The sequence below is a fragment of the Thunnus maccoyii genome, chromosome 15, assembly GCF_910596095.1.
Source record: "Thunnus maccoyii chromosome 15, fThuMac1.1, whole genome shotgun sequence".
Lineage (NCBI taxonomy): Eukaryota > Metazoa > Chordata > Actinopteri > Scombriformes > Scombridae > Thunnus > Thunnus maccoyii.
Window position 1 is genome coordinate 1,539,424 of NC_056547.1, and position 22,448 is coordinate 1,561,871.

General features: G+C 38.2%; 3 protein-coding genes across 5 annotated transcripts in view; 1 reads left to right on the top strand and 2 right to left on the bottom strand.

The window, feature by feature from the left end:
• The window catches only part of LOC121913141 (zinc finger protein 135-like), a 33,403-nt gene extending 30,160 nt beyond the window's left edge, over positions 1 to 3,243 (top strand). For both annotated transcript variants that reach the window (XM_042435820.1, XM_042435819.1), the window contains exon 2: positions 519 to 3,243. In XM_042435820.1, the coding sequence (XP_042291754.1) occupies positions 519 to 2,668 (2,150 nt within the window). In that variant the 3' untranslated portion in view covers positions 2,669 to 3,243. The remainder of the gene's footprint in view (positions 1 to 518) is intronic.
• A 2,954-nt stretch (positions 3,244 to 6,197) lies between these two features.
• Positions 6,198 to 14,150, bottom strand: LOC121913148 (zinc finger protein 345-like). Of its 2 annotated transcripts, XR_006100219.1 has the most exons (3): positions 13,887 to 14,150; positions 10,524 to 10,602; positions 9,067 to 9,150 (listed from the first exon to the last, which is right to left on the bottom strand). XR_006100219.1 is itself a non-coding variant. In XM_042435829.1 (2 exons), the coding sequence occupies exons 1-2, from the start codon at positions 14,059 to 14,061 to the stop codon at positions 7,409 to 7,411; spliced, it is 1,917 nt and encodes a 638-aa protein (XP_042291763.1). In that variant the 5' UTR covers positions 14,062 to 14,150; the 3' UTR covers positions 6,198 to 7,408. The 2 variants fall into 2 exon arrangements, 1 of the variants encoding a protein (XP_042291763.1); XM_042435829.1 differs by lacking the exon at positions 10,524 to 10,602 and having other exon boundaries at positions 6,198 to 9,150.
• Positions 14,151 to 17,204: 3,054 nt separating this feature from the next.
• LOC121913135 (zinc finger protein 665-like) lies at positions 17,205 to 21,648 on the bottom strand. The gene is made up of 2 exons (XM_042435811.1): positions 21,355 to 21,648; positions 17,205 to 20,072 (listed from the first exon to the last, which is right to left on the bottom strand). The coding sequence occupies exons 1-2, from the start codon at positions 21,416 to 21,418 to the stop codon at positions 17,278 to 17,280; spliced, it is 2,859 nt and encodes a 952-aa protein (XP_042291745.1). The 5' UTR covers positions 21,419 to 21,648; the 3' UTR covers positions 17,205 to 17,277.
• Positions 21,649 to 22,448: the final 800 nt, after the last annotated feature.

Here is a 22,448-nt window from a genome sequence, read left to right on the forward strand (position 1 = left end):
TCTTCATCACAAGTGGGGAAAAAAATAATTGTCTCATGTAAGCACAACAGTCCTTCCACACTCTCCGCCTCTCTGCGGCGTCTCACTTCCACTCGACCTGCGTTCAGTGTCTCTGTCCGCAGAAGCAGCGGTCTGTGATCCTGCAGATCCTGGAGACTGACAGCAGACATTTACTGAACCAAAATAGTAACAACAATAGTAAATAACAGACATTTACACAGCTATTGTGTGTAGCCTTGTTATATTTATCCTGTATTATTTTGTACCCTATGTACTGTGCTTATTCTGTATTATTCTTTATCCTTTTTATTATATTTTTTGACTCATATTGTCTTGCAACATACTGTAGATGAAAACTAGCTAAGAGCTAACTCTGGTATAGTACATCAAATGACAACATCTATGTTTAAAACTGTACATGGTCCCTTTCAAATAAAATAAAGGAAATAAATATTTTATTGGATAAGAATTGCTGACTTGACCTTTTTAACATCTCATTGGTTTCCTGTTTTCTGCAGATGTCCAGCAGCTGTTGGAGAGTAAAGAAGAGGTTCCACCTGAGCAGCAGGGGAGGAGTTCCAGTCTGCACCAGGAGGACCCAGAGCCCCCACACATTAAAGAGGAACAAGAGGAACTCTGGACCAATCAGGAGGGAGAGCAGCTTCAAGGGCTGGTTGGTGTTGATATCCCATCCTCTCCTGTGTCAATGAAGAGTCTAAAACAAACTGAGTGGAACAGAGAAGCAGAGCCTGTAGCCAGCAGCTCAACTGAACAGATGGAAACAGAAGCTGATGGAGAGGACTGTGGAGGATCAGAACCAGCCAGGAACTCACATCTTTATAGACATTTACAACCAGATACTGATGACAAGATTTTAAACTCTTCTGAGACCGACGTTAGTGATGGTGAATGGACGGAAACCAGAGAACCTCAGATCTGGTCAGATTTAAACTCTCTGAAGAATAAAGAAATCTTTCTTAATGATATGAAATTTAATACTGGCAACAACTCGTTCATCTGCTCTCAGTGTGATAAAAAATTTGACAGCGACGAAAGTCTGCAGAGACACATGACATTGAGTCAACATACAGGAACGAACTCCTTTAGTTGCCCGTTATGTAATGAAACATTTACACATAAGATATATCTGACAATCCACATGGGTGATCACGCAGAGGAGAAACAATTCAGTTGCCATATTTGTGAAAAAAGATTCACCTGGCGTATCCAGCTCAGGAGACATAAATGTGTTGGTAAATCCTCACAACTGAATGGTGGAGAAACAAAACCAGTGAGGAACTCTGTCCGTATAAGTGAGTTGAGATGTGGAGATGGCCAAAACTTATTTAGTTCATTTTCCTGCCCTGAGTGTAAAAAAAATTTTGCCACTTTTCATGCTCTGAAGAGACATGAGAGAGCTCATTCAGAGAAGAAATTAAGTTGCCCATTTTGTGATAAAGCAATTTTCTGCAGGTCACATCTGATACCACACATAGCGATGCACACAGGGGAGAGACCATACAGTTGTCGTTATTGTTACCGAAGCTTCACCTGGCCTTATCAGGTTAAAAACCACAAATGTAGTCGTGATAAGTACTATAAGCTTTATAAAAGCCGAATCAAGGAGAAAAGAGCAGCAGCGCTTCAAGGGCTGGAGGAGGCTGATATCAACCAGTTCACAGTCACTCCTGTCCTTGTGAAGAGCGAAGATGATGAAGAGAAACCTCAGTCCTCACAGCTTCATCCAAGTCCTCCAGCCAGCAGCTCAGCTGAGCAGATGGAAACAGAAGCTGATGAAGAGGACTGTGGAGGACTAGAACCAGATCCAGATAGACATTTACAACCAGATACTGCTGATGAGACTCCTGAATATGGAAGGAATGGTGATGACGGGATGAAGAACAAAGAACCTCAGTCAGATTTAAACTGTCTGAAAAGTAAGAGAGTCCCTGTAAGTGATAGGAGAGATTATAGTTATAAAAGAGAGAAACTGTACGGTTGCTCAGTTTGTGGTAAAAAATCTGCATCAGAGAACGGTCTGAAACAACACATGAAACGCCACTTCATGAAGGAAATCAGCTGCAGCGACTGTGGCGACATATTCTCTTCTTACAGTGAGCTCAAAAGGCATAAGTATGACAAGCATCCTGAACTTGAAGTTGAAATCAGTGATGATGAGGTGCCCGAGGAACCAGTGAAAGATAAGAGACCATTCAGCTGCCCCGAGTGTGGCAGAAGATTTGTTACACAGGCAGCAGTGGAGATGCACATGAGAACTTATTTAGAAGGGAAAAAGTACAGATGCCAGTTCTGCGGTGCTGCTTTTTGTCACGACGTTGACTTAAGGCAACACAGTCAATATCACAGAGCAGATAAACCATTCAGGTGCACTCAGTGTGACAAAAGGTTTGCCTATCGTGCACGTCTCAGTTACCACATGAGGAGCCACTCTACAGAGAGACTCAGTGATTGCCCTATGTGCACCAGAAAATTCAAGAGCAATAAGGATGTGCTAGTTCACTTGAGGACTCATGCAGGAAACCACAGACCTTTCATCTGTCCTTTCTGTAGAGCAGTTTACTTTAACAAAGGAAAGTGGATTCAGCACATGAAAACGTATGTCGGGCGGAAACCAGCTGATCAGTTTCTGCCGAAAGAATCAGAATGAGTGGAAAACATCAGGGCCACTTTAAACCCTTATATACTGTTCATATTCTGACTCTTTACCTTATCTCCTCATAATTAGTCTCCATACCAAACTTCTGAAACACAACCCATGTTTATTCATAAATGGGTGTGTAATGAAGCTTTCAGAGAGCAGAGAGTGTATTCTTCAGGTTTTTACACTCTTTGTTACACTCCTCAAATGCGATGAGTTATTGATAAATGATGATAAATTGAATATCTTTGGGTTTGGGACTATTAGACAAAACCAAACATTTGAAGATGTAACCTTGGGCTACATCTTTAATGAATACTTTTCGTTATTTTTCTGTCATTTTATGGACAAAATGATTAACTGAAACATGTGACGAGGGGTCCCTGGTAGACTTTGCCTTATTTTAAGTTCCCCACAGTCCCAAGGTTACATCTTCAAATGACTAGATTTGTCTAACAGTCCAAAACCAAATGATGTTCAGTTCATCATGTTTGACAAACAAGGTGATTAATTTTTTCATTTTTCCTTAAAAAGTGAGTAAAACAATCTTTTAATTATCAAAATAGTCGCCAATTAATCTTCTGTCAATCACCTAATCAATTAATCAACTAACTGTGCAGCTCTAGAAAGAGGACTCATTTTGTTTTATTGGAATAACTATCTATCCAATTATCTTGAGACCCTTTTCATTAATCCAGCGACCACCAACCAAAGTTGGGAACCACTGGTCTAAAAAAATGTATGACAGCTGCGCACAAATAATAAAAGTTGAAATATTATTTCCATTTTTGTTTAATCCAGGTCACTTTTGGGAAAACTCAACACTTACTAAAGTAAAGGGAGTTTTTACTGCTATCAAATGTAAATATGGGTCACATTTGACCTGAACAGTATGTAAGGGTTAAACAACCTCCAAAGAAGAAAAAATATATAAAAAGGGTTTTTCATAGCTTTCCTGAACTAAAGAACAAAATCTTGAATATGCATGATGACGCTCATTACGCTTTTAGAAGAACGAGCAGCGGCACTACATCGCTCCACTATTATTCAGCATGTGTTGTATCTGACATTTTTGTCTTCATATGAAACTAGTCTCTGACAAGTTATTAACAGTTTCTGTCAGTTGTCAGTCAGTATATGTAGAAATGTTTTTGGAAGTTTTTTCTTGATTGTCTTGTTAAAACTTTAAAAACTGTATTATAAGTTCAAATCTCTCAGTGAGAACCAAAGGTCTTAATGTAAAACATGTCTATGCCCAAATATCTTAAATCACAACTCCTCTGAGTGGTTCAGACATTGATTTTGTGTGACTCATCTGTTATTGTTGCTTTCTGTGAATGAAATTTTATTTCTGTTAACATGATGTAGTAGATTTTTGTTTTTTTGCAAGATAAGCTGAAAGTTTGGTTTCTTGTAAACTTTACAGCAATAGTTGATTCTTTTCTTGTTAAGTTGATTAAAGACGACTTGATTTCACTTGTTTTCCTTCTTTTTCTTTTGCAGTCAGTTAAACAGTGAAGAAAAGCTTCATAAGGCAGTTTGATCCAATCAGATCACTTTCCTGTCAGTTCACTTCCCACCATGAGGCTCATTAATATTCATATAAAACAGTGGTTGGGATCCCCACAAGGGGTTGCGAGATGATAGGACAGAATAAAATACCAAAAAAAAAAACATTAGACACAAAGTTTTAAATGGAGCTTTCTTCTAATTTTTGCTTTATTTCTTGTGGTGTTACTGTGTTTTAACTCAAGTCTGTAAAAGTTATTCAAATAAAATCCTCTTTCCAGAGCTGCAAGGTTAGTTGATTCATTGATTAGTCGATTGAGGGAAGATTAATCAGTAACTATTTTCATAATCAAAAAATTGTTTTACTCACTTTTTAAGCAAAAATGAAGGAATAAGCTGGTCAGATTGTGGAACATGATGATAAACTGAATATCTTCGGGTGAGAGAGAGACACAGAGAAGCATAATAACAACAATAATAACAATGATAATCAACCTAAACAATATTTTACTAAAAGATTTTCACCTTATATTTCATCTCCACCTCATCACATCACCCTGACATTGCTTTAGAGAAACATGTGCACTGATCTGAAGTCAGCTGAAGTGTTCACATTCTCACCGCACACTCTGCTTTTATAAACACCAGTTTGTGTGCAGGAAAAGGCGTATGCATGGTTTTTGTGTCTAAACGAATTTTAAGCAATTTCTTTAATCAATTATTGGTTAATCATTACTAATTTATGAAATACGCTGGATTTTTTTGCATTATAAAACCATTTTAACCACTGACATGAACAGGCTTAATTAGGAGTTTAAAGAACAGATAAAATAAACACTTAATGATAAATTAAAAATCACAATATAACGATTTAATTTAAAATTACGAAGCTCCCCCTCTGGTCTGTTGCGGTCTATTCAACAACTGGCCCGACAAAATCCAAAGTATTCAAGTATTAAACACAGCAAACAGCTGCACAACTTCCAGCTTCATTAGGACATAAATTAGATCAGACTAGATGTGTTCGATATATCAACAATTAATTAACAATGAATCAAAATTGCTGCAGCCTTCAATAGCGAATAACCTGTCGCTTCCATTGTCTTCTGCATTATTGGTTAAAATATTTTTAATCAGTGATGTCCCTGATGTCCCTTAATCTAGTTTTAGGACTTGAATAGAAATCTGATCACGTTTTAGGTCACATGAAGGGTTCACAAACTTTCAAGCAGCACTGTACACACACACACACACACACACAGATACATACAGTACTGTGCAAAAGTTTTAGGCACTAAAAGTAAAGTGAGGATGCTTTCAAAGATAATGCCATGAATAGTTTTTATTTATCAATTAACTTCATACAAAGTGCAGTAAACAGAAGAAACCTAAATGAAATCATTATTTGTTGTGAGCAGCTTTGTCTTTTAAACAGCAGCAGTTCTCCACAGTGTTTCAGGTACTTGGCAGGTCGGTTGTTCCTGCATCTTGGAGAAGTTGCCACAGTTCTTCTGTCTCTTCATATAATCCCAGACTGACTCCATGATGTTGAGATCAGGGTTCTGTGGGGGCCAAACCATCTGTTGCAGGACTCTTGTTGATGAAGATAGTTCTTTATGACTCTGGCTGCATGTTTGGGCTTGTTGTGATGTTGCAGAATGAATTAGGGACCAATCAGACGCCTCCCTGATAGTGTTGCATAAAGGATAAAGATCTAAACATCTAATGTGCCTAAAACTTTTGCACAGTTCTGTATATATATATGTGTGTGTGTATATATATATATATATATACATACAATATTATAGGAATTATATTCCATCAGTGTAACAGTGTGACAACTGTGAAATAGTTTTTGTAAATATTTATGTGTGAGTACAAACTTACTCATACAATATTTTACTAATATTTTATATCTAATACTTTTCCTTGTGTGTTTATGTCCTTTGGTTTAACTCTGATAACATCCTTTTAAAAACAGTAAAATGCTTTTTCTGTTTTCTTTTTGTCATTTGTGTAATGTTCATTCTGGCATTTAAAATTTTGACCTTAAATATTTATCAAACAAACAAAGACGAACATTATTTTTGCCTTAAATACTAACTATCATCAAAATACTTTTTTCAGAAAATAGTACCTATATCACTTGTATCTACTGTGAAAATGCAATATATACAATATAAGATATAAGTTTCTGTTTATGTACATTGTTTTGCACTGGTTTTATTGAGGGAGTTGTCCACTGTAACGGGTAATTGGCTGAGAAGTAGTTCCCTGGAGGTGAAATGGGTAATGTGTGTAAGTTGCTACATTACGTGCCGGGACATGTTAATGAAGAGTTAATGCGAAATATAAGTTCAGAGACCCAGTGGGTTAGATGCACTGTTTTATTGTTTTACTGAGTACACCTGAACCTCAGGTTAGCTGTTGCTGTGGCAAAGGAATAAAAATGTGCTCCGTTGAGCTACCAAGCAATGCTGTTGTGGAGAAACACTGATCAGTGGTCAACTCATCAGTGAAGAAAGTGTCCAGAGGCCTTTGATGTCTTATGCTGAGAATATTTATTGAACACTTGGCCAAGCGGAGAACAGAAACAGTAACATCAAGGTTGTCTGCACATGATGCAATCTCTTACTGTTCTAGAGATGAAGATCTGACTTTTAGGTCTTTAATCCCAACAGATCATCCAACAATATGAATAATTACATTAGTTCAATTAAGTTCATTAGTTTCTAAACAAGGCACTGCACTTCACCCGTGTTAGTTCAGGTAACGTTGCACGCAGCTTCAGGTCACCGTCAGCACGGCAGTCTGATTATGCCAATGGAATCTATGCAGCCACCTATCTGTGTTGTCTAGGAAGGGCCCCCTCGGACCTCGGTAACCACGGCAACGCCGATTTACCCTTTATCAGAAAGGCCTCTGCTTCCCCAAACATCACAGACAGTTACTCTGAGTCTCCAGGACAGGAGAGAATGTCTCCTTCCGCTTAAGAATTTTAGTTTGACCTCAAGGCCGATGCTTGACCCAATATAACCCTATTCTTAGCCCTTAAAGATGGAAAATTCAAAACAAATGCTACAATATGTTTTGTACAATTTACAGAACTTTGATAAATGTACACATCAATTACACGTTTTCTTCAGGAAAGGCAAATATTCTAGTTTGCGTATTGAGATCCCATCACAATCTCGTGAAAAATTTACGTCACTGCTGAACAGTTCCTCCGAAGCAGCAGCTTCATTCGTTGCTGCTGACGCTGCTCTCGTCATCACACCTGTGCTTTTTAAGATGTGACCTCTTTGTGAATCTTTTATCACAGATGCTACAGCTGAAATATTTCTCCTGAGAGTGGCAGGTCATGTGTTTCACCAAGTTAGACCTCTGGATGAAACTTTTACCGCAGACAGAGCAGCTGTGTGGTTTCTCCCCCGTGTGGGTCCTCGTGTGAGCCTTTAAAGTCGAAGCCTGACTGAATTTCTTCTCACAAATGGAACATTCAAACGGTTTTTCACCTGTGTGGATCCGTGTATGTACAACCAGCGCCGTTCTCCGCATGAAACTTTTGTTACAAAATTCACACTTGAAGGATTTTTCCCCTGTATGCAGTTTTGTGTGTTCCTGCATAAGAAACTTACGGCTAAAAGTTTTACTGCAAACCAAGCATTTAAAGGGTTTTTCTCCAGTGTGGATTCTCATGTGCGTAATAAGGTTTGTACCGTTTCTGAAACGTTTGTTACAGACTGAACAGCTGTAAGACTTTTCTTCAGAGTGATATTTCATGTGACGAGTTAAGTCTTGCTTCCAAGAAAAACTTTTATCACAAACTGAGCAGTTAAATGGTCTCTCTCCTGTGTGAATTCTCATGTGTTTGTGCAAATTTGTGTTGTAACCAAATGTTTTACCACAAACTGAGCAAATAAAGAGTGAGTTGTCAGAATTAGATCTCCCATCACTGACAGAGTCTTTGTTATTTTTGAAGGTCAAACCAGACTGAGGTTCCCTGGCCTCTTTCCAATCAGCTCTGACTTCAGTTTTTAACTGAAAAGTGTCTGAAGCCTTGTCTTCAGTATCAGGTTGTAAATGTCTATCTGGTTCTGATCCTCCACTGTCCTCTCCATCAGCTTCTGTTTCCATCTGTTTAGTTGAGCTGCTGGCTGGAGGCTCTGCTTCTCTATTCTCAGTTTGAGAAGAACTTTGATGAAACTGTGAGGACTCACCAAGACATTTGTGGGTTGTCAGCTGTGAATGCAAAGTGAATCTTTTGTCACAAACACTGCAGCTGAACAGTTTCTCCTCTGTGTGGATGGCCATGTGTTGTGTCAGATATCCCGGCTGTGTAAATGTTCGACTGCAAACTGAGCAACTGAATTGTTTCACTCTTGCGTGCCGTTTCTTATGTGCCTTCAGAGTCTCCTTGCGGGCAAATCCTTTCCCACAAAGTGAGCAGCTAAATGGTTTCTCTCCTGTATGACATGCCATGTGGCTCAGCAGTGACCTCTTGCGAACAAATGTTTTACCGCAGTCACAACAGGTATATAGTTTTTTCATGGTGTTACATATCACATCACTTACAGGGACCTCATCATGTAGCAAGTTTAAACCTGTCTGAGGTTTACTGGTTTCCTTACAGCCCTCATCATCATCATTATCATTATCATTGTCTTCAGGTTCAGAAGAGTCTGAAGTCTTGTCACCAGTATCTGGTTGTAAATGTCTATGTGGATGTGAGTTCCTGGCTGGTTCTGATCCTCCACAGTCCTCTCCATCAGCTTCTGGTTCCATCTGTTCAGTTTGTCTTTGATGAAGCTGTGAAGACTGAGGTTTCTCTTCATTATCTTCACTCTTCACAGGGACAGGAGTGCATGTGAACTCGGTGATATCAGCCTCCTCCAGCCCTTGAAGCTGCTCTCCCTCCTGACTGGTCCAGAGTTCCTCCTGTTCCTCTTTACTCTCCAACAGCTGCAGAGCGTCAGGGAACACTGAAATACAAACACATTAGGGAAAAGTAATGTCATGTTCACACTGAAATCACAGATATTACTTCTGTATCTCCACCTTCTTTCAAACATGCAACTCACCATGTAAATGTTTTACATGTTGGTTTTATGTCTGAATAAACGCCCACGTCACTTTTACATAAAAGTCACTATGGCAACCTGACGAGGCTAGCCTCATGCTGATCTTCAGCAGACACATTTCTAATATACTGTACAGCTGGTTTAGTCCACACTTTCATGTCGTGAATATAATAACATGTTTGCAGCTCATTCAGATGTGGCAACATAGTCTTTGTGTCTGTACTTTATTCTGTTTAACTACTAGACTACTCCTACGCTGTTTGTTATCTGACTGAGTTGTAGAGTTACAAACAACGGCTTGTTTTATATATATATATTATTGCCTTCTATATTTTGTTATTATATTTTATGTCTTTCTTTATATCTTTACTCTTTTGTACTATAATGGAGCCTCCTTGCCAAAGTATTTCATACAATTGTAATTGAATAATTGTTTTAGTCATTTTTTAAGCAAAAATACCAAAATATTTGCTGCTTTTAGCTTCTCAAATGTGATGATTTAATGCTTTTCTTTGTCATACATGATAGTGAACTGAATATCTTTGGGGTTTGGACTGTTCTGTTCTGACAAAACAACCTGATGATTAATCTGTTAATTATTTTATCGATTAACTGATTAAGTTGTTTGGTCTTTAAAACGTCAGAAAATGGTTAAAAATGCCAATCATTGTTTCCCAAAGCCAAAGATGCAACCTAAAATGTTTTGTTTTGTCGACAACCCAAAGATAATTAATTTACTAAAAACTGAAGGTACCACATGCACAGCAGTGCTTCTCTCCTGGGTGCCAGCTGGCACAAAGTAAACAACAGTAAACCAAAAAACAATATTCCAACATACACCAGGATACTAGGATCGACTTTATTTTATTGATGGATTACATTAAAACAAAAGGCGCAAACTATGCATTTCGCATGTTGCTTCAAGTCAATAATAATAATGATAGGCAACAGCAAATATAATTCTACCATACAAAATTACAAAGAAAATCTAAATATTACATTATATAAGCACCATTCCATAATAAAACAAAATACAATTAATGTCAGACTACAAAATACATAGTTAGGCTATCTCATCTCTAATACTAAAGTAGATCTAGAATATATACATTACCATAAAATACTATAAATATCATGGAGGACAAAATACATGAATTTCCTCGTAATAAGATACATATCAAAAATAGTAGAAAATATATATATTAGAAGAAAGAGGTACTATACAAAATACATAATACTTTTCACCATTATTACAGAGTAGATGTGAAATATACCTGTCTAAACAAGGGAGGGGAGGGAGGGGCGGTGCCACAAGGTTTTAGTAGCTCAACTTTTCCTTACATATGAGATCACCTGTAAGCACAGAAAAACAATGTAGATACAAGCACAAGTTACAAAAATGGACTCAAGTCTAATGCCTTATTCAACCCATGTGACTCCAAAGAGTTGAGAGTATATATTGTGGTGTATTTTCATTGAGAGTCATGGTGTGCTAACAGACAATATTAAGCTATTCAGGGTGATTCATAAACATTATAAGTAATAGTGTGTTAAAGTCTTATTGATGATGTATCTGTAATCTCATAAATAACATTTAATCACGATATAGGTGTAGAAGCACGGTAAAAGAATCATAATCATACACTGGATAAATTTGAGTGTGTTTGTATTACATGTCACTTTGCTTGGGTCTGCATTAAAGTCTTCACCTTTTTTAAAAATAGAAGAAATAAGATCAAGAAATAAGGGTGTAAAGTGGCCAGAATAACTTAATAATTAAAATAAAATACAATGGTGTAATTGGCCAAAGATAAAGAGGATGGACAATAGGTGTGACCTATGCAGACCCAAGGGTATAAAAACTACGTCCTGAAGGCAAGAAACTTCAGAGCAACCTGGTTCATCTTGTATGTACTGTTTGCTCTCCTTTTTTGTCAGCATTAAAGAACACTTTGTTGCTTGGACCTCTGACTCCTGATTTTTTATCATCAAAGAACAGCTGTCATCCATCAATCTGTCACAAAAATATCCAATATGCTTCCCTTTCCAATAACTGATTCATGATATATATGCCATATATATTGCCACCCCCATGGTTAGAAGTGACTATCGATCCCAACGAATTTATTGGAGGCAGCAGAACCATGGTTTCTTTCCTTGTAGTGCCTCACAATAGCGTAATCCATGTTTTTATATCTTATAGCTGCTTTATGTTCAGCTATTCTCAACTTCAGCTTCGTCTGGCCTACATATATAAAGCCACATGAACACATTGGCATATTAGATGATGTGTAGACATATAGTTAATAATATTAATTAATATCATAAGTGTTAGAGCAATCTGTAAATCTACCACATTTATAATTTCCATATACTTCCTTATAGGGACAGTTTTTTTCATAGGTTCTCCATACATAGTTGTCACAGTAAAGTCCCACATATTCTACCCCTTTTATAACAAAATGTTGGAAATATGCTGCAAAGAAGAGTCACATTTCAGTAGATCCCAGTGTTTTTTTTGATTATGTTATTAAACCTTCCAGAGATACAGAGGGTTATTGTAGTATTGTATTCAGACACAAAAGGAACTCTGTTGTCTTTATGTCTATGAGATGAGCAATGTAATTCAATTCAATTCAATTTTTGGGGCAGGTCTAGACTGATATAATTATTCTTTATTTAGGAAACTAGACTTGTTGATAGCTGTATCAATAACATGGTCTTTGTAACCTCTTTGGATAAATCTTGCCTTCATTTCTCTTGCTTTGACATCAAAATCACTGTCTCGATTACAAACTGCCCATTGTTGATGTTGGCCAGCATTTCCTTAGGACTTTAGGCATGTAAGATAAAGTTTCTGTCAGTATCTTTTTGAAATATAGAGGTATCAAGTTCTCCATTCTCATTCACAGATACCAATAAATCCAAAGAGTGAATTTTCTCTTGACTATACTCCATGGTAAATCTCAGTGTAGGGTAAGGATAATGAATGTAGTCACAAAAACCATGGAGTTCCTAAGTAGATGTAAAACACAAAACCAGATCTTCAAATTAACAAAAAACTTTTGGTTTTGGACTGTAACCACTGGCTCTGAGAAATGGTGAATGCGAACGCAGGTTTGTGTGGAGGTGCAGGGTATGGGCGTGTTTATTTGTAACCGCTGTGAAACAATCAGAAAATAACATGTTATTCCTCTCATTCACCAGCTTTCTTGCTACCACTGCTCGCTCTCCTCGTCCATTCTCTAGCTTGCTCTTCCACTGCTTCTCTCTCTCTCTATCGAGAGATAGGTCGTACAGGGTCGTACAGGGTTACAGGTTGCATTTCTACAAAAGTTGATTTTGGTTCAACTTTCTGCGGTGCTCTTACAGCCCCCGCCCCCGCAGCCTAAACACACAACGCACAACCCGTCCGCTGCCAGCTGGTGATCTGAGGCTGGAGGTACGTGCACAATGAAATCATGAAGGGAAAACGTAGTCTCCTCTAAACTTTTGACAAGCTGCCAAAAACGAGTCAACGAGATGAAGCAGTGAAACAACAAGCGTTTGAAACAGCTGTTCTGTATTTTGAAGCAGTCAGTAAAATTCAGTAAATAGAGACAATGTGTGTTTCATTACTATACATTCATCTAATAAATATACAAATCTCAATTAGATGGTAATCTGCATGAGAAATTAAGAAAAAAAGAAACAAAAATTGGTTATAATAATCATCCGCTTATAGTGATCAATTTGACCTGGACGGATGTGATCACTATAAGTGGTTTCCACTGTAATTGATTAATTGAGAAAGTAATCAAGAGATTAATACATGATGAGAATAATCCTTAGTGACAGCTGTAGACTAATTATTAATTTTTAATTTGTATTAATTAAGATTCAAAAAAATCATGTAATCATTTCATCTTTAGAGTTCTACCCTGTTTACTGGGGGTCAATAGGGGCCCCAACAACAAGCTTTTTCCCCGACGCCCCATAGAGGTTAATCTGGCCCTGCTCCTCACACGACTCAACATTATAAAATCTTTTGTTGTCTTGAGAGTTTGTCAGTGGTGGAAAGCTAACTAAGTACATTTACTTAAGTACTGTACCTAAGTACAATTTTGAGGCACATGTACTTTACTCGACTGTTTCTATTTGATGCTACTGTATACTTCCACTCCACTACATTTCAGAGGGAAATATTATACACTTAATGGAAATATGGAACCACTGGACTAAACTAGCTAACTGTATATAAAGTAGTGTAAACTAGCTCCACCTCCAGCAGCTACAACAGTAACATGCTGCTCTAACACTGATGCTTCACTATTAATAATCTAATGATGTCATATATAATAATATATCAGTCAGAGGGACCAAACCACTACTTTTACTGCAATACTTTAACTACATCAAGCTCATAATACTTATGTACTTTTACTGTAGGAGGATTTTTCATGCAGACTTTTACTTGTAATGGAGTATTTGGTACTTTTACTGAAATAAAGGATCTCAATACTTCCACCACCACTGGAGTTTGAACTTTAACAAAAAAAAAAAGGAAAAAAGAAGCGCCAACAAAACGACCCATACAGAGAATAATCAATATATAACAGGCAGTAATAAAGTCCAGAAGCAGCAGAAAGAAAACAAACCTGCTCTCTGCAGCTTCATGTCGGGGTTTAAAACCATATCCAGCAGTTTCCGTTTGTGATCGATCTCCTTTTCAATTCCAGATATCGATCTCTCGAAATATCCAAACAAATCACCGCGAGCCGCATTTATCAGCCGCTGTTTGAATAAATCTTTAAGTTCCTGAAATCTGGACATTTTCCACAGATTGTAGAGTCAAAGAAGAGAGAACTAAACTCTGAAGCCTTTTCTGTTGTTTACTTTTTTTTTTTTAACATGCTCGCTCCCCTGTGTTTCGCCAAAGATCCGGAAACAAAAACACAACTTCCGGTATACTCCACTGGCCTTCAGAGTAAAAGTCAAAGGTACCTGACTGTTTTAAGACTTAAAATTTTGCAAATTCCTGTAAACTTACCGGCTGAGTTGGTAGCCCCCCCTCAAACCAGCAGTTTCTGAAGTTTTTAGAAGGTTTATGTGAGGAAAGTGGAAACAGTAGAAACATTGTGGAGAAAAATGTAGAACAAAATAAGAACAGGAACACAGAAAATTACTTATGGTCATGAATCTATTGCTCCAGTTCATGCTGGCAGGATTCCCAATACACTTACCTCGTTTAACAGCAGTCACATGATCAGCACTCAGCCAATTGTATGAATTCTGGTTTCAACTCAGTTTGAAATGGAGGTGACTGCTGGAGAGATTAATTTACAGCAGGAAACAGAAATACCTGTTCACACCACACACTGTAAATCATTTTGCATTAACATCTCCTTAATTTACATATTTTATATGTAAATTAAAAATGGTTGACTGTCCTTGAAGGCACCACTACAAAAATGAGGAAAAACAGTTTGCAGTCCAAAGCAGATCTCCAGCTGGATGACTGCCCACATTAGAACCATAGGGACCAATTTGAAAATCTGTGAAGTCGTCCTTTTAGGCAGATACGATATTAAAACTCCTTAATATTTTGTAGTCCATTAAGTTCATTATTGCCTCCAAACAGGAAATCATAATTATTAAGGTGTACCTGTAATTTTATTTCAAAAACCCATGAAATTAATTTTCTCATTGACAATGGTGTAATTAAGGCATTTTATTGGGATTATAAAGGGATAATTAGCAGAGAATTTCATAAATTGATATAATTTGGTTTTGGATTATCTGCATGCTTTAAGGGTTTTGCTTTGAAAAACACCTTAAACTGACACAAAAACATCATGAAATCCTTAAATTACACTTTAACCGGCTTTGTTTTCAGTTAGCATCATTGACAGCGTACAGAGGGATTAAACTGTGTGTTGTCTAGCTTACTACAGTAGTAACCCAGCACTACTTCCAACACCATTAGCCAATGATAGTATTTTTTGAGGTTACAGGTAAAAAAAAAGAAAAACATGAACTATGTGGGTCAGTCAGTCCTGGATAAACAAACCAGATCACTGTCTCATGGCATTAGGAGAAGAGTAATAGTGTTTAAACACACCCTTTGTCTATCATTATCTTCTACTAACTAGTAGGGGTGAGAATCACAGATGAACGCGATACTATCATGATATTCTTCCCATGATAACGATATATCACAACAAAGGCGATTCTGCGATACACAACGTATCACACAGAAATAATCTACGATACATCATGATATCTGTGACTGAGGATGAAAGAAAAAATAATTTCAAAAGGCAGGAAATAAGTCAATAAAGTTCAATGTTTATTAGTAGTACATTAGTTTTACAGAAAAGAAGTGCACTATAAACAGCCTGAAACCCTAATTTTTCACTACACTGTCAGGCGGAAGGTCTTTGCGCAAAGCTTGGCCTTACACAAATCATCCAGTGTAGGTCAAGACACCAAAAAGTTTTTTTTACACTGTACACATAATCATATAGTTCTATGTTTGCATATGATTTTAATATAGGTGATTTTTTTCCAACAATACACATATTGTGGTGTAAAAACTACTTTTTTCTGCTCAAAATTATCTCATCTCTCTCTGCTTGGATTTGAAAATTCTGTTCAGTCAAATTCTCTTATTGTGCTGTAATACACAAGACTCCGAGGTATATTTCCTATCAGCTGCCACCAAGTATAAATATCATAACACTGATAAGTGTAGCCTCTGTTTTCATGAATGGAACAATGAAAGATAAATATATATATTAGCATTATCATGTTATAAATAAAAAAAAGCTTTGATGGTTTAAAGTTTCTTTGTGATGTTCTCTTATTCACACATTGTTGAAATGCAGAAATGAATAATTGATTAGGTGAAATTGTGTGCTTGACTTTGTCATATCGATATTAAATCACACTTAAGTGCGGTGGCTGTTTAATATTATTATTATGGATCAATGGAATGGAAGTTTTTCAAACTATTGGGGTTTTGGAATAATGGGCCGTCAGACCAATGGCACGGCACCAAATTGATTAGTGTTCTTAAAGATACTGAGATTATCAAACAACAGGACTGAAATGGAGCCAATGATTAAAGAAACTCCTTTCATGACTTTAGGGATTCCTTTGTGAAGACAATGCCTTAGGGTAGAAAGCCTTGGGTAGAAATCCTACATGCAATACATCTGTTTCATGTTTCTTTAACCTGTTATGTTTTTTGCATTGTCCCTGACAAATAAACTAATAAATAAAACAATACAGTGACAGAGTACATTTATTTGTGTGAGAAATGCGGTAGCCAGGTGCATGGGTAAATTTTACCCGTTGGCGGTTTTAGGTATACAGTGACCCCTGGTGATTCTGGTACTAATAATATACAATAAATATACAAAAAAATATGATATTAAAACAGAAAATAACTCAAAAGATTATTCATCTGACCATAATTCTGATGTCAGCTTTGAGTATTTCCTAGTTTTTGATACTCAGTGTAACAGACACATTTCAGTAGCAGCCATAGACTGTATAAAAATATGGACGTAGTTACCATGACGTCACTTGTTGGTTTCTGAAGAGCGGTTTTGAAGCTCAAAGTGAGTCGCTCCAGCCATCGCCATCTTGGCAGTGCGTGACGCTGCCTAACTCCCAGCCAATCAAAAATGGGCAAAGAGGCGGGCCGAATGGCTGAAACAAGCCACCTCACGGCTGGCGGACCTGTCACTCAAAGCAGCCATGTCCTTCATTATGCAGAACTTTACGGCTTAATAAAATTTAAACGGGTGAGTTATAAAAAAATTCACCCCCGTACAGTTGTCATGAAAGGGGAAACTAGCTACAGAGACCAAAACTGTTTTTTGTACCAGGCTGTAAACATGTTTATTTCTGCTGTAAAGTTGGGCATTTTAACATGGGGGTCTATGGGGATTGACTCGCTTTTGGAGCCTCAAGTGGCCATTCAAGGAACTGCAGTTTATGGCTTCATTTTACAGCCCCGGAGGTTGCCGCTTGGTAGCAGCCCTACAAGTATACCAACAGAACTACTTCATCACTGTGTGGCCGTGGCATCAGTAATCTGTTTCTGACTGGACCTCCACTACCAACACACTGATGGCTTTTGAGCTGATGATGCCACGTGAATCTTTGGTGACAAGACCTGCAGCTGAATCGTTTCTCTCCCGTGTGGATCCTCATGTGTGCCCTCAGATTTGTCTTACGGCAAAATGTTTTGCCGCATTCAGAGCAGCTGAACGGTTTCTCTCCCGTGTGAGTTCTCACGTGTTCCTGTAGAGTGTCTTTGCGAACAAACGTTTTACCGCACTCAGGGCAGCTGAATGTTTCCACTCTGATCAGCTGAGAAGTCTCATCGCCCAATTGTTTCTTCCTCGCGTGGTGTAACATATGCGGTTTTAGACTTACTCTATGTGAAAATCTTTTACCACAAACCAAACAACTGAATGGTTTCTCTCCTGTGTGAGTTCTCATGTGTTTCATCAGAGTTGCCTTGTCAGCGAAGCCTCTACCACATACGGAACAAATGAATGGTTTCTCTCCTGTATGAGTTCTCATGTGTCTACTCAGATTCCCATTGCAACCAAATCTTTTCCCACACTCAGAGCAACTAAACTGTCTCTCATTGTTATTACATACCGTTGTACTCGCAGGGTCTTTATAATTTTTAGGCCGGTTTAAACCTGACTGAGGTTCCCCGCCTGTCTCTTTCTTGTCATTGTCACTGATTTCCACCTTAAAGTCAGGACAGTCTTCAGTCTTGACATCAGTATCTGGTTGTAAATGTCTATTTGGATCCACTCCATCAGCTTCTGTTTTCACCTGTTCGGTGTGGCTTTGATGAAGCTGTGAGGACTGAGGTTTCTCTTCATCATCTTCACTCTTCACAGGGACAGGAGAGAATGTGAACTTGATGATATCGACCTCCTCCAGCCCTTGAAGCTCTGACTCTCTGTTCTCCTCGGTTTGTCTTTGATAATGTGAGGACCCACCCACACACTTATGGTTTTTGACCTGACTATACCAGATAAATCTTTGGTCACAAACACGACAGCAGTATCGTTTCTCTCCTGTGTGGTACGCCATGTGTTGTGTCATATTAGTCCTATGTGCAAATCTTTTACCGCACACGGAACAACTAAACGGTTTTTCTCCAGTGTGAATTCTCAGGTGTGACTTTAGAAGTGCTTTGCGGCCAAATCTTTTCCCACAATCAGAGCAGCTAAATGGTTTCTCAGCAGTATTACATCCAATATCACTTACAGGGACTTCATTATGTTCTGGAGAGATTAAACCTGATGGAGATTCCCTGCCTGCTTGACAATCATCATCTCTGACTTTAGTCAGTTTGGAATTGAATCGTTTTTTCCATGCGTGGTTCCTCATGTGACTCCAAACATTTACTCTATAACTAAAACGTTTCTTACAAACTGAACAGCTGAAAGACTTATCTCCCGTATGAACACTTAAGTGACTAATTAGGGTTGCCTTTCGAGGGAATCTCTCACCACAAAAGGAGCAGTGAAATGGTTTCTCTTCTGCATGAATTCTCACATGTGCATTCAGATAGTCCCTGTGATCAAATCTTTTACCACACAGTGAGCAGCTAAATGGTTTCTCAGCAATATTACATCTAATATCGCTTGCAGGGACTTTGTTTTTCTCAGAGTTTAAGCCAGAGTGAAGTTCTCTGGTCTTCTTGTAATCATCATCATTGTCTTCCATCTCAGGTTCAGAACAGTCTGAAGTCTTGTCATCAGTATGAGGTTGTAAATGTTTATCTGGATGTGAGTTTCTGGCTGGTTCTGATCCTCCACAGTCCTCTCCATCACCTTCTGTTTCCATCTGTTCAGTTTGTCTTTGATGAAGCTGTGAGGGCTGAAAACTGACACACTTATGAGTTTGGAGCTGATGATGCCAAATGAACCTTTTGTTACAAAATGAGCAGCTGAATGGTTTCTCTCCTGTGTGGAGTCTCATGTGTGCCTTCAGGTTCGTGTCGTGGCGAAATATCTTACCACATTCAGAGCAGCTAAACAAATTCCCTTCATTCACCTGTGAGGACACACTAACACAACGATGAGTTTTGACTTGTATAGACCAGGCAAATCTTTTGTCACAAAAACTGCAACTATATCGTTTCTCCCCCGTGTGGACGGCCATGTGCTGTGTCATATTTGCCTTGTATGTAAATGTTTTACCACAAACTGGGCAACTGAACTGTTTCTCTCCTGTGTGTATTTGCATGTGTCTCTTCAGGCCTCCTTTGCAGCCAAATCTTTTCCCACACCCAGAGCAGCAGAATGATTTCCAACCAGTATTATGTCTCACATCATTTGCAGAGACTTTGTTATTTTTCACAGAATCTAAACCTGATTGAGGTTGCCTGGTCTCCATCCAATCATCATCACCATCTTCAGCCTCAGTTTCAGAAGAGTCCAAAGTCTTATTATCAGTAGCTTGAAGTAAATGTCTTTCTGGATGAGAATTCTTAGCTGGTTCTGATCCTCCACAGTCCTCTCCATCAGCTTCTGTTTTCATCTCCTCAGTTTGTCTTTGATGAAGCTGTGAGGACTGAGGTTTCTCTTCATCATCTTCACTCTTCACGGGGACAGGACTGAATATGAAGTCTGTGATATCAGCCTCCTCCAGCCGTTGAAGCTGCTCTCCCTCCTGACTGACCCAGAGTTCCTCCTGTTCCTCTTTAATCTGTGGGGGGTCTGGGTCCTCCTGGTCCAGATCGGAGCTGCACTCCGCCTGCTCGTCTTCACCGACAATCACTTTTCGGACATCTGAAGGTGAAGCTGAAACACAGACAGACAGCTATTGATACTAACCTGAGCTTGCTAAAATTATTTGTTATTTTCACAGCTGGTTTGTTGTAATTATGAATTGAATAAGTCAGAATAATGCCACAGTATCTCATAATTCTGACTTATACTTAAGTCAGAATTATGAGATACTGTTTTGTTGTTGCACTCATATATAATTTGTTGTATAAATGTCAATTGAAAGCACATTGAGGTGATGTATCAATAAAATTTGCTTGCCTTAACGTTTCATAAGCTTTACTGAACTAATTAGAAGAGGATAGTGATAGACAAAATCTGGAACAGGTGGTTTTTTAACACGTACCCTGTAACCCAACAAAATACCATCATTAGCTAATGACTTGCCCCATACTGCTTGGAAGCAACGCTGGGTTACTACTGTAAGATGTAGCCTAATCCATCCTCACAATTTCAATTACGCTAACTGAAAACAAGGCCTTGGTTTGGTCCCTCTGACTGATATATTATTATATATGACATCATTAGATTATTAATAGTGAAGCATCAGTGTTAGAGCAGCATGTTACTGTTGTAGCTGCTGGAGGTGGAGCTAGTTTACACTACTTTATATACAGTTAGCTAGTTTAGTCCAGTGGTTCCCAACCTAGGGGTCGGGCCCCTCCAAAGGGTCAGCAGATAAATCTGAGGGGTGGTGAGATGATTAATGGGAGAGGAAAGAAGAAAAAACAAAGTTCTGATACACAAATCTGTTTTCAGTTTTTGGACTTTTTCTCTAATCTAAGCTGTTAACAACTCATAGACATGTGAAATGTGACCCCGACTACACACTGCTTTTTGTAAGACGTCAAAAGCCAAAAAGGTTGGAAACCACTGGTTTCATCTTTAACAATGTGTTGTATTTTAAAAGCTTGTTATATTATCCATTGTGTCAAATCTTCATCTGAAAAGTAACTAAAGCTGTCAAATAAATGTAGTGGAGTAGAAAGTACAATATTTCCCTCTGAAATGTAGAAAGTAGCATCACATGGAAATACTCAAGTAAAGTACAAGTACCTCAAAATTGTACTTAAGTACAGTACTTGAGTAAATGTACTTAGTTACTTTCCAGCACTGCTTGGGACTGTGTGCTACCTGACCTGGTAGTACTTGTGTGTGTTGGAGCCTAACTGCATTTACTAAGATATTGTATTTATTTATAAGTACATATTGAATCCTTTGCGGCTAACAGCTACCGTTAGCTTAGCAACATGAGGAGAGCAGTAAACGTGTTTCCAGCAGAAGAAAGAAAACAAACCTGCTCCTCTCAGCTTCAGTGCAGGTTGTGAAAACACATCCATCAGTTTACGGTGTCGGTTCATCTTTGCTCTGTTGTTTTTCTCTCATCCAGTGGATTTTATTCCGCAAATATCTCTGCTGCTGCTGCTTCTGATGGATTTCAGTAGACTGCAGGCTGAGAAGCGTCATGCTGCCCCCCGCTGTCAGAAATTAGTTTATACTTTTCTTTAGATGGAGTGAAAATATCTTGAAACTGTGCTTCCAATAAAAGGAGAAAACAGTCTTGGAAAAAAAAGAAGATAACCCTAAATAGTTGTTGCCTTTCACTGCTGTTTTTTTTTTTTTTTACACCGTGGATGTATTAAAGGACAGGTTCACATTTTTTCAGGTGTGTCTGCAAAGTGTCCTGTGCAGAACACACTGTGATCTTAAAACAGCAGTCAGGTGTCCATATGAACAGTGAAAGAGGTTTTCCTCGCTGTAATCATTCCTCCTGTTCATACTGGATATTAAAAGATCCTTCAAATGTGCTTTTTAATGGAAGTGATGGAGGCCAAAACCCACAGTGTGTCCACACAGTCATTTAAAAGTCTGTGTGAAGCTTCTATTCAGCTTCAGCAGTCTGAGTTAGTCATATCAAGTGGATATCTGACACATTTACAGTCTTTTTAGCATCAAATTCCCTCTTTGTGTTTCCTCGGACAGTGTTTCCCTGTTGAGCTGCAGGTGGAAGTATAGTAACAAAAAGAGGAACTTTGGCACTAAAAAGACTGTAACGTTGAAAGATATCTACTTGATTTGACTCATTTGGATGCTGAAGCTTCATATTAGCCTCAGATTAACTTTTAAATACTTTTTTTTTTGCACAGAAGGAGGACTGTGGATTTTGTCCCCCATCACTTCCATTGTAAGGTCATTATGAAGGGATCTTCTAATGGTCAGTATGAACAGGAGGAATGATTACAACAAGAAAAACAGCTTTAATGTTCATTTGGGCTCCTGACTGTTGGTTTGAGACACACTTGAAAAACTGTGAACTCGTCCTTTAACAGGGGGAGTTAGTCCAAGTGTCTGCAGAGATGAAGCTCAGCATCAGTCCTCCTAAAGACCTTT